General features: G+C 40.8%; 1 protein-coding gene across 1 annotated transcript in view; it reads right to left on the reverse strand.

The window, feature by feature from the left end:
• TNFRSF11B (TNF receptor superfamily member 11b) overlaps window positions 1-12254 on the reverse strand; it is a 47630-nt gene extending 35376 nt beyond the window's left edge. Inside the window, exon 1 of the mRNA XM_073632178.1 lies at window positions 12007-12254. Within this exon, the coding sequence (XP_073488279.1) occupies window positions 12007-12219 (213 nt within the window). The 5' untranslated portion in view covers window positions 12220-12254. The remainder of the gene's footprint in view (window positions 1-12006) is intronic.
• Window positions 12255-12853: the final 599 nt, after the last annotated feature.

Below are 12853 nucleotides of genomic sequence, written 5' to 3' on the forward strand. Positions count from 1 at the left end.
CTCGTCGTAGTGTTGTACATCACAGTGTTCTTGACTGTTGTAATTTCAGCGAACTTTTGCGTGACCGTGAAAAGCCATCATATCTTTTTCTGACGAGAAATCCGCTCGTGTGTACGCGGCATTTGACTAATTAGCTAACTTAATACATTTTTCTTTCAGGGCATATGAGGTTTATATTTGGTATACTGTTTTAATAAATACTCATCTCATGTTTTTATTATTTCTACCAACTGGACAAAAATCAGAAAATAAAAATTTGGTTATTTAACATACATTTTTGCATTTATTTTAAAGCTAAAGCCTGGGTATGGCAATTTTTACATAATTACATGATGATGAAAACGATGTATTGCCTTTAACCTTATTACAGATAAACAGACCTTTAATGCTAACCTGTCACAAGCCTGAGCAATTGGAGGTCACTTTTGATTTAAAAACCAATTGTCTGTCTTCACATCACATTTACACACCAGTAGGGAGACTTGTGATGGAATGGGGAGCAGAGTCAAGATCTACAGTATGTCCTGGGTGCATTATTTGCTACAGAGTGCTAGAAAACTGGCAAAGGGGTCTTTGAGACCCCTTAAAAATTCACCTTTTGTGCCCCAACCACCCGTACTGACCTCAATGAGTGATTGGGCCAGTAGCTGGTCGGCAAATACATTTACTTGGCATGGCACACAGCCAGATTGGTGTGTCACTTTATCAAGATATAGTTAGAATGAACTGGAAGTTCGGTGTGCTACAGGTATAAAATTAATTCAAGAACTTGTAGAATAAATGTAGGGATGGCAGAGATCTGAAGCTAAAACTTATTTAAAGTACACCTATCATTAGAGAATTATGTAGGTTACCGTTTCTGGCCTTTCCATTTGAGAATAATAGTTGTCGGGCCGACAAAATGGAGCAAGTTAATGATCTGGGAAATGATAAATTCCGACACTTTTCTGTTCCCCATTTACAACCTATTTGTTCCAAGACTGTGACAAAAGTATTGGTCTCAGACACAGCCAGGCAACTAGCATTTCTAGGAGGCTAGCCTTGGCAACCCCTATAACTATTTTTATTGCGAAGGACTTCTGTCGGTATGAGTTATTGCATTTACACATTGTTGCAGCTCTGTGCTAATATCATGCTTACATGCCATTGTTATACCAGATAAGCTACCTGTACATTCTTATTATGTGTGACGGGAGGCATCATCCTGCCGGGGAATTCCTTTATCAGATACATTCCATCTCACACAGTTCTGTATTTTAGCTATTACTAGTTCCAGATCAGTTGACAGTGGAACAGTTGTATTCAGTGCAAACATTTTGGCATGCATTTTTTTATATTATGTTCTGGCAGTTAAAAATATCACCACTACAATCAGTGTAATATTGTGTTGGTTGGCAGATGAAACTGCAGTGCACTGGGAAGGACCGGGCATCCAATCAAAGCTGTATTCATGCCTAGGCCAACCAGACCCAAGCCTAGGGCAGCACTTTTCAGAGGGGCAGCACAGAAAGAGTCCCCGCCGGCTTGCGCTACACTGTAATTCTAGCTCAGTTCTAGCTCATCCTTCTGGTGAACTGGCAAGCACCAGCGGCCTAGTAGATCCTGGTTGTACTAGGCACTGCAGTATCACGTGGTGACGTGGCGAATCCCATAAGTGCAGTTCAAGCTTGTGAGGTGGCTAGCACAACTAGTGTCCCGCAGCCACCAAGAAGACAAAGACAGGCGCATCAAGCTCATAGTGCCCTTCCTGCTGCATTTGCCAATCTGAATTGGGAGCCCACCACTTCTGCAGCACCCGTACTTCCCCCATTCACTGGCCAACCCAGAATTCAGGTGGAAACAGTTGATTTTACATCACTTGATTTTTATTCACTGTTTTTCACGGAAGATCTCTATAGATCTATTGTGGACCAATGCAATTTGTATGCTGGTCAATTCATTGCCACTAATCCCCAGTTTACCTTTGCCTGAGATTGGAGACCTATCACGGTCTACGAATTTAAGACCTTTCTGGGCCTATCCCTCCTCATGGGCATAACTAAAAAAAGTTGCGGTCATATTGGTCCACTGACCCAATTCACCATATGCCCTTGTTCTCTGCCTCCATGACCAGGGCTAGATATGAGCAGATCTTGCGATTTATGCACTTCAACGACAATGAACTCTGTCATCCTTGAGGTGACCCTGAATACGGTCGGCTCCACAAAATTCGGCCCCTCATAAACCTTTTCAACCAACAGTTTGCAGCCTTGTTTACTCCCGATCAAGTTGTTTGAGTTGATGAGTCCCTGATTAAGTATTCTGGCCGCTTATCATTCAAACAGTATCTTCCCAGCAAGCGTGCCAGATATGGGGTCAAGATGTATAAGCTCTGTGACAGGGCAATAGGCTATATATATATATATATAGTTTTATGGTTTACGAGGGAAAAGATAGTCACAATACCCAAACTACATAGAGAGCGCTGTTAAGATTGTGTGGGACTTGGTGTCACCCTTATTCGAAAAGGGGTACCACTTGTATGTGGACAATTATTACACAAGCATGCCACTTTTTAGTCATTTGTTTGATCATGGAATTGGCGCATGTGGCACCTTGCGATCTAATCGCTGGGGCTTACCCCAGCGGCTTGGAGATTCTCATCTTAGGCTTGAGAAGTAATAATTTGCTCGCAGTGAAGTGCAGAGATTCACGGAATGTTTTTGTTCTGTCCTCCCTTCACGCAGACACGTCCAAATTCAAACAGCGACTGGTGTTGCGGAGAAACCCCTCTGTGTCCACGAATGCAACCTTAATATGGGAGGGGTGGACCTCAACGATCAGTCGATGGCGCCGTACTTGCCTGTAAGACCAGAAGCTGGTATAAAAAAGTGTCTGTATACTTATTCCAGTTGGCTCTGCTGAACGCTTATGTGCTATACAAAGCGTCGGGACGGACTGGATCCTTCCTTAAATTCCAGAAAGAGATCGTCACAGCCCTTCCTTTTCCAGACGGTGCTGTGGCCCAGCTTCCCAAAACAAATGCAGTAAGCAGGCTGCAATGGGAGGCATTTTCTGTATGTCCTTCCTGGTACCCCTATGATCTCCCCAAAGAAGATGTCATGTCTGTAGCAAACGCGGACATAGGCGTGACACCCGTTATTATTGTCCCTCCTGTCCTGACCATCCTGGTCTTTGCGTTGGTGAATGTTTCGAACGCTACCACATATTAGTGGAATATTAGCATAGGGTACAGCACTGCACAGACTAGGACACACTTTGACAGGGTCTCCAAAGATGCCATCCCATTTTGAGAGACCCGAACCTGGAACCGTTACAGTTACAAATAAAAGTGTAAAAAAAAAAAAAAATATATATATATATATATATATATATATATATATATATATATATATATGCCAAAAATAGTTGTCCTTGTATTGCTCTCTCTCTATTGTTCTCTCTCTATTGTTCTGCTCTTTTTACTATGTTTTATCATGTTTGCTGTTCAGGTTTTCAGGTATGTAATTCTTTTATACTTTACTGTTTACTGTGTTTTATTGTTAACCATTATTTTCTTTTCAGTTATGCCATTTAGCTGCAGCACTGATTTATTCATCTTGACAGCAACAGCGTTTGCTCTCACGATACCTAAATCAGCGACTCCAGCGCTGTAGGAGGTGATTTCACCATCACAGTTAAAAAAAAAAAAAAAGAGCATATATGCCGAAGAATGGGGGCGGATTGCCCCCCATGCTTCGGCATATATTTTTTACTCTTTTTTTTTTTTTGGTACAGATTGTCGTGGTTTTATTGAGTTATGGTTTTATTGTTACCATTGTTTGATTTTCAGGTACACCATTCATCTGCAGCACTGATTTATTCATCTTGACAGCAACAGCATTTGCTCTCACGATACGTAAATCAGCCACTCCAGTGATGTAGGAGGTGATTTCACCACCACAGTTAAAAAAAAATGGTGCATGTATGCCCATCATTAGAAGTGGGTAGATGCAGGGTGGTATTCTAATGGTGGGCATACCCACCGATCAATATCTTTTTTTCGTTCAGCCCACAGGCTGCATGAAAAAAAAAGAACATTACAATATATGCCCAACAAGGACCAGCAACGTACTGGTCTGTTGCTTGACTTTGAGTGGTTATACCAGAATGATGCCTGCAGGTTTAGGTATCATCTTGGTATCGTTCTTTTCAGCCAGTGGTCGGCTTTCATGTAAAAGCAATCCTAGTGGCTAATTAGCCACTAGACTGCTTTTACAAGCAGCGGAAGGGAACGTCCCCCCCCCCGTCATCTTCCTTGGTTTTATCGGGCTCTCCTGTCCCACCAGGGAACCTGATAATGCAGCCGGTGGCTCCGCCAGCTTACCATAGTACTGATTGAAGATCAGAATGGCTCCAATCATCTCTATGCCAAAAATAGTTGTCCTTGTATTGCTCTCTCTCTATTGTTCTCTCTCTATTGTTCTGCTCTTTTTACTATGTTTTATCATGTTTGCTGTTCAGGTTTTCAGGTATGTAATTCTTTTATACTTTACTGTTTACTGTGTTTTATTGTTAACCATTATTTTCTTTTCAGTTATGCCATTTAGCTGCAGCACTGATTTATTCATCTTGACAGCAACAGCGTTTGCTCTCACGATACCTAAATCAGTGACTCCAGCGCTGTAGGAGGTGATTTCACCATCACAGTTAAGAAAAAAAAAAAAGAGCATATATGCCGAAGAATGGGGGCGGATTGCCCCCCATGCTTCGGCATATATTTTTTACTCTTTTTTTTTTTTGGTATAGATTGTCGTGGTTTTATTGAGTTATGGTTTTATTGTTACCATTGTTTGATTTTCAGGTACACCATTCATCTGCAGCACTGATTTATTCATCGTTCTTTTCAGCCAGTGGTCGGCTTTCATGTAAAAGCAATACTAGTGGCTAATTAGCCACTAGACTGCTTTTACAAGCAGCGGAAGGGAACGTCCCCCCCCGTCATCTTCCTTGGTTTTATCGGGCTCTCCTGTCCCACCAGGGAACCTGATAATGTAGCCGGTGGCTCCGCCAGCTCACCATAGTACTGATTGAAGATCAGAATGGCTCCAATCATCTCTATGGCCTAAGAAACTGGAAGCCACAAGCATTTCATGGCTTTGGTTTTGCTGGATAAAAACAACGCCATTGGGAAATTGGGAAAGCATCTTATCACACCCATCTTGGTGTGGTCAGATGCTTTGAGGAGGGTAGAGGAGAGATCTAGAGTCTAATAGACCTAATTTTTTTTTAAAAAAGAGTACCTGTCACTACCTATTGTTATCATAGGGGTGATTTCACTTCCTCACTACCTATCACAATTTCAGAGGCCATGAAATGTCAAGATAGCACAAAACCCCCACAAATGACACCATTTTGGAAAGTAGATACTTCAAGCTATTTGCTGAGAGGCATGTTGTGTCCATGGAATATTTTATATTTTGCCACAAGTTTCGGGAAAATTACAATTAATTTTTTTTTGTTTTTACACAAAGATGTCAATAAATGATATATTGTTCAAACATGGCATGGTTATATGTGGAATTACACCCCAAAATACATTCTGCTGCTTCTCCTGAGTATGGGGATACCACATATATGAGACTTTTTGGGAGCCTAGCCGCGTACAGGACCCAAAAAATCAAGCACCGCCTTCAGGCTTTCTAAAGGAGTAAAATTGTGATTTTACTCCTCACTACCTATCACAGTCACGGAGGCCCTGAAATGTCCAGATAGTACAAACCCCCCCCAATGACCCCATTTTGGAAAGTAAACACCCCAAGGTATTTGCTAAGAGGCATGGTGAGTATTTTGCAGCTCTCATTTGTTTTGAAAATGAAGAAAGAAAAGAAAAATGTATTTTTTTTTCAATTTTCAAAACTGTGACAAAAAGCGAGATCTACAAAATACTCAACATGCCTCTCAGCAAATAGCTTGGGCTGTCTACTCCAAAATGGGGTCATTTGGGGGGGGGGTTGTGCAATCTGGGCATTTCATGGCCTCTGAAACTGTGATAGGTAGTGAGGAGTGAAATCAAGAATTTATGCCCTTAGAAAGCCTGAAGGCGGTGATTGGTTTTCGGGGTCCTGTACGCGGCTAGACTGCCAAAAAGTCCCACATGTGATATCCGCGTACTCAGGAGAAGCAGCAGAATGTATTTTGGGGTGTAATTTCACATATTCCCATGGCATGTTTGAGCAATATATCATTTATTGACAACTTTGTGGAAAAGAAAAATGTATTGTAATATTCCCGAAACTTGTGGCAAAATATAAAATATTCCATGGACTCAACATGCCTCTAAGCAAATAGCTTGGGATGTCTACTTTCCAAAATGGGGTCATTTGGGAGGGGTTTTGTGCTATCTGGGCATTTCGTGGCCTCCGAAGCTGTGATAGGTAGTAAGTATTGAAATCAAGAATTTACGCCCTTAGAAAGCCTAAAGGCGGGGTTTGGTTTTCGGGGTCCTGTATGCAGTTAGACTGCCAAAAAGTCCCACATGTGTGGTATCCCCGTACTCAGAAGAAGCAGCAGAATGTATTTTGGGGTTTAATTTCACATATGCCCATGGCATGTTTGAGCAATATATTATTTATTGACTACTTTCTGAAACAAAAAAATATTGTAATTTTTCCGAAACTTGTGGCAAAATATAAATTATTCCATGGACTCAGCATGCCTTTCAGCAAATAGCTTGGGGTGTCTACTTTCCAAAACTGAGTCATTTGGGGGAGTTTTTTGCTATCTGGGCATTTCATGGCCTCAGAAACTGTGATAGGTAGTGAGGAGTGAAATCAAGAACTTACGCCCTTAGAAAGCATGAAGGAGGTGCTTGGTATTCGGGGTCCTGTACGCGGCTAGACTGCCGAAAAGTCCCACACATGTGATATCCTCGTACTCAGGAGAAGCAGCAGAATATTTTGGGGTGTAATTTCACATATGCCCATGGTATGTTTGAGCAATATATCATTTCAGTGACAACTTTGTGAACAAATGTATTTATTTATTTTTATTGTAATTTTTCAATCACTTGTGACAAAAAAATGAAATATGCAATGTGCTCAACAAGCCTCTCAGCAAATTCCTTGGGGTGTCTACTTTCCAAAATGCGGTCATTTGGGGGGGGTTTTGTACTGCCCTGCCATTTTAACACCTCAAGAAATTAGATAGGCAGTCAGTCATCTCCTGCGATCCTGTTCAAGACTTGCTTTGCTGACATCCCTTCTGGCTCCAGATCCTGCTTGCTGTTCCACTACATTGATCCTTGGCTGACTATCCGTTCCGGTTACTAAACTTTGGCTATGTTTTGACTACGTTTGTTCTTTTTACTTTTATTATTAAACAAATGTGATTTAACTGTACTTCTGTCTCGGCCTGATTTCATGGTTTCTGACAGTAGATGAAGGCCATGAATTCAGAAGATGCAGTCAATCCACTTGTTGGTAATATTTTTTCCAGATTGGATGAACTGGATCACCGCATGAATCAGTTTGCCATGGCGTTACAAACGCTCCTGAGTCGCACGGCTTACCTGGAATCTCCCACTCTGGCCGCCCCAGTACAACCTATGTTGCAGGCCGACCCTGTTGCTGCTCCAGTCCCTGTGCAGGCACCCAGCTCGAGTATTACCTCTATAAGAGGCATGTCTGGTTCCTCGCTGACGAAGTCCCCAGTGACTTAACGCCGCGTACGGGGGTAGAGCATTACCGCTGTCATCACCCGCAGCTATCTCATATGTTCAGCTGTTCTGTCACGGACAGACAGCTTTCATTGTTTAATATCGCTGTTTTCCCACTGTGTTTTCCCACTGTGAGCGCTTTATTTTCTTGCCATATCAATAAATTTTCTATAAGAGTTTACCATACGGAGTGCCCTTAGATTTCTCTTTATTTCTTCATGTTGGAGATTATTGCTGTTTCTTTGGATTACACCGCACGGACCTCACAGCTAGTTTTTGGATCCCGGGATATCAGATAGTTTGCTCCCGTAGAAGACATCCAGCAGAGCAGTGCACTGATAGTCCATTGATGCCTTAAAGACCCCCTGTAATTAAGGGGTCCACCCAATCTGGTAAGGGCAATCTTATGATTTTATGTGATCTGCAGACAAGCAATTTACCAGGATAGCATCAGAAGAATACTTCAAGCCATAAATTATCTGTGATTTTATGGACTCTGATTTAGTTATTTATTTATTTATTTTTTGCAACACATTTCCAAAAAGTTACTTTGTATTTATTTAATCAGTTTGGAATTTATTTTCAGTAAGCCACTTTGTAATTTTATTTGCGCTGCACTTAATTGTTTTATGGTTCCACTCTGCTTCCCCAGCGATTTGGGGGTGATCCAGTCCAATGCAGAGGGTTTCTCAACCAGATTGAGATATACTTTGAGATACTGCCCCAGGCGTTTCCCACGGACAGAAGCAAAGTAGGTTTCTTGATATCTTTGCTTTCTGAGAGAGCCTTGGCCTGGGCAAACCCTCTATGGGAGACCCAAAACCCTGTTGTCTTGAGCTACCCTGAGTATGTGGCTTAGTTTAAAAGGGTATTTGACATTCCCGCACGCTCCGTTTCTGCTGCCAAATGCCTCATGTCCATCAAATAGAGTACGAGAACTGTTGCTGACTACGCCATTGAATTCAGTACTCTGGCAGCAGAGGTTGCGTGGAACAATGAGACCCTCGTGGCCCACTGATATACCCTCTGAGCTGGAGAAGTTGATCATGTTTGCCATCTTCATTGACTCCAGACTCAGAGAAAGACTCTCTTTCAAGGAGCACTAGAGGAAGCCTCCTGTACGTTTGTCTCCGAGCTTTTCAGTCCCACCTGTGCCTCCCTCACCTCCCATGCCTCCTGGTACCGAGTCGGTCAGTGAAGGTGAACCCTTGCACTTGGGTTTCACGCGTCTCTCTGTGGATGACAGAACCTTTAGGAGGAGGGAGAGATTGTGCCTTTTTTGTGGCCAGGCAGGTCACTTTTTGAAGTCTTGTTCTACCCGTCCAGGGAACACCCAAACCTTGAGGTCCTGTCATGAACAGACCTTAGGTGGCGTTGTTTCATCCCCAGTTATCCAGAAGGATAAGCCCCTGATTTTGGTCACCCTTTCTTCGGCTGAGTCGTCCGTCGAGATACAGGCTCTAATCGACTCTGGGGATGCAGGCCTGTTCGTTGATGCTGCCTTTGTATCGAAGCACTCAATTCCGCTGCAGCTGCGTGACACTCCACTTGCCATTGAGGCTCTTGACGGGAGATCTCTACAGCCTGTCCATGTGAAAAATTAAAATAAAAGAAACCGAAATGTGACCCACATCCGCCCAAACATAGAAAAACAGAGACTCGCCTCCATCCCTGGGACATTATAAAAAAGCGATAAAAGAAACAGTTATGGGACTTTAAATGAGGTGTATGTCTCTGCAAATATGGAATATCAACTTATTGGTAGTAACCAATCCCCTATGGGTAGTCCCTATAATGAACAAAAAAAAAATATTTCTTGTGTACAATATAGGCACGATATAAACATATTCGATGCACAATAGTCACATATTTAATGTTTATACATAGAAGGACATGATTGGTACAGACAACAATAATGAAGAATTAATGTACAAAATTGGTAATATAAATAATTATAAACAACATGGTAAGATGAATTCATAATATTAAAACACGCTGTAAACCTGGCACCCTTGAGTATGGACTCAACGCGTTTCATGGCGTTTAAAGCCAATCATCAGGAGTAGGATGCTAAAAAATAAGTAATAGGTTTTACTTATTTTTTAGCATCCTACTCCTGCTAAACATTGCTATATTTCTGACCATCATAACAACTGGTCAAGATATTTAAAACGGAAAAACTGCGCTAAATGAGATCAAAGCAGAATGAATGTCAACTCAGTGGAAACATAATATTGAAAGTCCATAAGAGTGAAGAGTAATAGACAAATGTTGTTGTTCTTCAGAGGAAGATGACAATATAAAAGGCCTCTTCTTCCTAAGCAGAGGTAACATCACACATGAAATACACCACAGAAAGTAGTGATATGGATAGAATAGTCCTTCACCTTGAAAACCGCAGCCTCTTACCAGCTGTTTTGATCTCTTGTTAGGAGATCAAAATCGATCGATTTTACAGCTATATACAGTTTTACACTATGGGAGCCCTTCTTTCTTCTATGTGACTGGTGGCTGTCATTGAGATGCTGTCTGTGGGCCAATAGAAAAGTTTAGAGAGGAAGAGAGGTGTTGTCCTATTGTTCCATCCTGAGACTGTGGCTGGGTCATAAGCTAAAAGGCGTATGCAATCTCCTGACAAGAGATCAAAACTACCACTACTTTCTGTGGTGTATTTCATGTGTGATGTCACCTCTGCTAAGGAAGAAGAGGCCTTTTATATTGTGATCTTCCTCTCAAGAACAACAACATTTGTCTTCACTCTTATGGACTTTCAATATTATGTTTCCACTGAGTTGACATTCATTCTGCTTTGATCTCATTTAGCGCAGTTTTTCCATTTTAAATATCTTGTCTAGTGTGGGTATCTCACATTTCTAACTGCTGCTTGATTTTTTTTATTTAAATCTATTACATTAGACCGGTGAATAAATTTGCCTTGTCTTACTATCCTTTCTGACAGCGCTGTATTTTCACATTTATTGCATAACAACTGGTCAGACCTATTACCGTGGGCAGAGTTTGCTCACAGCAGTGCCTTTAATAAGAAAGAAAGAAAGAAAGAAAGAAAGAAAGAAAGAAAGAAAGAAAGAAAGAAAGAAAGAAAGAAAGAAAGAAAGAAAGAAAGAAAGAAAGAAAGAAAGAAAGAAAATAGAGAGAGAGAGAGAGAGAGAGAGAGAGAAAGAAAGAAAGAGAGGGTAGAGAAAAGGAAAGAGAGGAAGAAAAAAAGAAAGAAAGAAAGAAAGAAAGAAAGAAAGAAAGAAAGAAAGAAAGAAAGAAAGAAAGAAAGAAAGAAAGAAAGAAAGAAAGAAAGAAAGAAAGAAAGAAAGAAAGAAAGGAAATAGAGAGAGGTGCAGAGAAAAAGAAAGAAAGAGAGGGAGAGAAAAAGAAAGAAAGAGAGGGAGAGAAAAAGAAAGAAAGAAAGAAAGAAAGAAAGAAAGAAAGAAAGAAAGAAAGAAAGAAAGAAAGAAAGAAAGAAAGAAAGAAAGAAAGAAAGAGAGGGAGAGAAAAAGAAAGAAAGAGAGGGAGAGAAAAAGAAAGAAAGAAAGAAAGAAAGAAAGAAAGAAAGAAAGAAAGAAAGAAAGAAAGAAAGAAAGAAAGAAAGAAAGAAAGAAAGTGTTGGAGAGAAAAAGAAAGAAGGAAAGAAAGAAAGCGTCGGAGAGAAAAAGAAGGAAAGAGAAAGAAAAGGAAGGCTGTAACTTTGCACAAGATAACATATATACTGCATGTGTATGAATGATCAGGTAGATAGATCAGATAGATGTAAAAATACAGACATAAGACAAATATATGGGTTCTCAGATACATTTATATGATTAGACAGCACAAGATCCTTCTATTCAGTGTACCCAATAACAGTATCCTACTTTTTATATTACACACCACTTTAGCTTACAGGGTTTAAGGCTGAGGACAAAATACCTTCATATTTCCACAATAAGGATTATACATTCATGCAAGATTTCTGCCACAATCACATAGCATAGTTACATCTGCTAACAAACCCTACTGTATACAATGAACACCTATCTACTGATACCAATCTGACATTTAGAGCAGCCTACACAAGGGTTAAACTTTAAGGGCAATATTAATCTCAAGCTACTGAGCATTAAAACCTCCTGATGTCAACTGCGTCATTTGCAACCCATTGCTTTCATTGCGTTGAAGACATGGCATGGGCCAGCAAGAGGTTAAACACCATGAAATTAAAGTAGCTTAGACCTAACAGTCAGAGACACAGTCTTATACTGTAGCTGCAGTCGAGAAAAGCTATCCAGCCACAGAGTATAGCAGTTACAGTGTGTACTCACCACCACAAGCGTGCAGCTAATGATCTTGTACATTGTGGTCTGTGTGCAAACCTCAGGAGCTAGGAGCACAAGCCTCCTCTGCCTTCGTCTAGGACCTCCTCCAGGTTTTATAGCATTTATATACAGACCCCAGTCTCTTGAGCAGGAACTCACGTCATGGTGACACATTTCTTTTCTTTTTTTTTTTTTTTGCTTTTGGTGGAAAACAAACATTTTTATTATAAGCTGTGGAGATCACAGGGGTGATAGGTCAAGGTTCCGACACAAAAGAAAAAAAATAATAATTCCATTTTAACTGGAAAGTCCCACTGTCTGGGATAAGGTGATTACAGAGGTGTAAACCTATATCCATCCCTACATTCCTCAATTGTTATAGACGCATGCTTCACATTTTTTACATTTCATTCACAAATAAAATGGGTGTGGGAATAGATTAGACCGTATTACATTTTGTAGTTCAGAATAATTAGAAGACTGTTAATGGCAAGATAGACCAATTGGAACCCAAATGCCTTTGTTTTTAAACTTGGTTTGAATGGGTACCCCATCATTTTACCAAATGTTGCAGTCGCCTGCAGGTACATGTACAGAAAAATATGGAAGAGGGCAGGCCAAAACTAGAAACCAATCAGATGTATTGCATGAACATGTGCTGACAAAGAGTATGTGAACAGGAGTAGAGTAGCAGAGTGATCATAGGGAGGATCAGTGTACTGCTGGTCCTGTAATGTCCAATCACAGGTTAGGTGGAGGTTGGTGACCAAGCTGTTATACTTAAATTATTACTAAGGCAAAACTTTTTCTTAGTTTTGGATGGAGTGGAGATGGATTAGAACCCCTGTCAGTT

Source organism: Aquarana catesbeiana, linkage group LG05 (genome assembly GCF_042186555.1).
Source record: "Aquarana catesbeiana isolate 2022-GZ linkage group LG05, ASM4218655v1, whole genome shotgun sequence".
Lineage (NCBI taxonomy): Eukaryota > Metazoa > Chordata > Amphibia > Anura > Ranidae > Aquarana > Aquarana catesbeiana.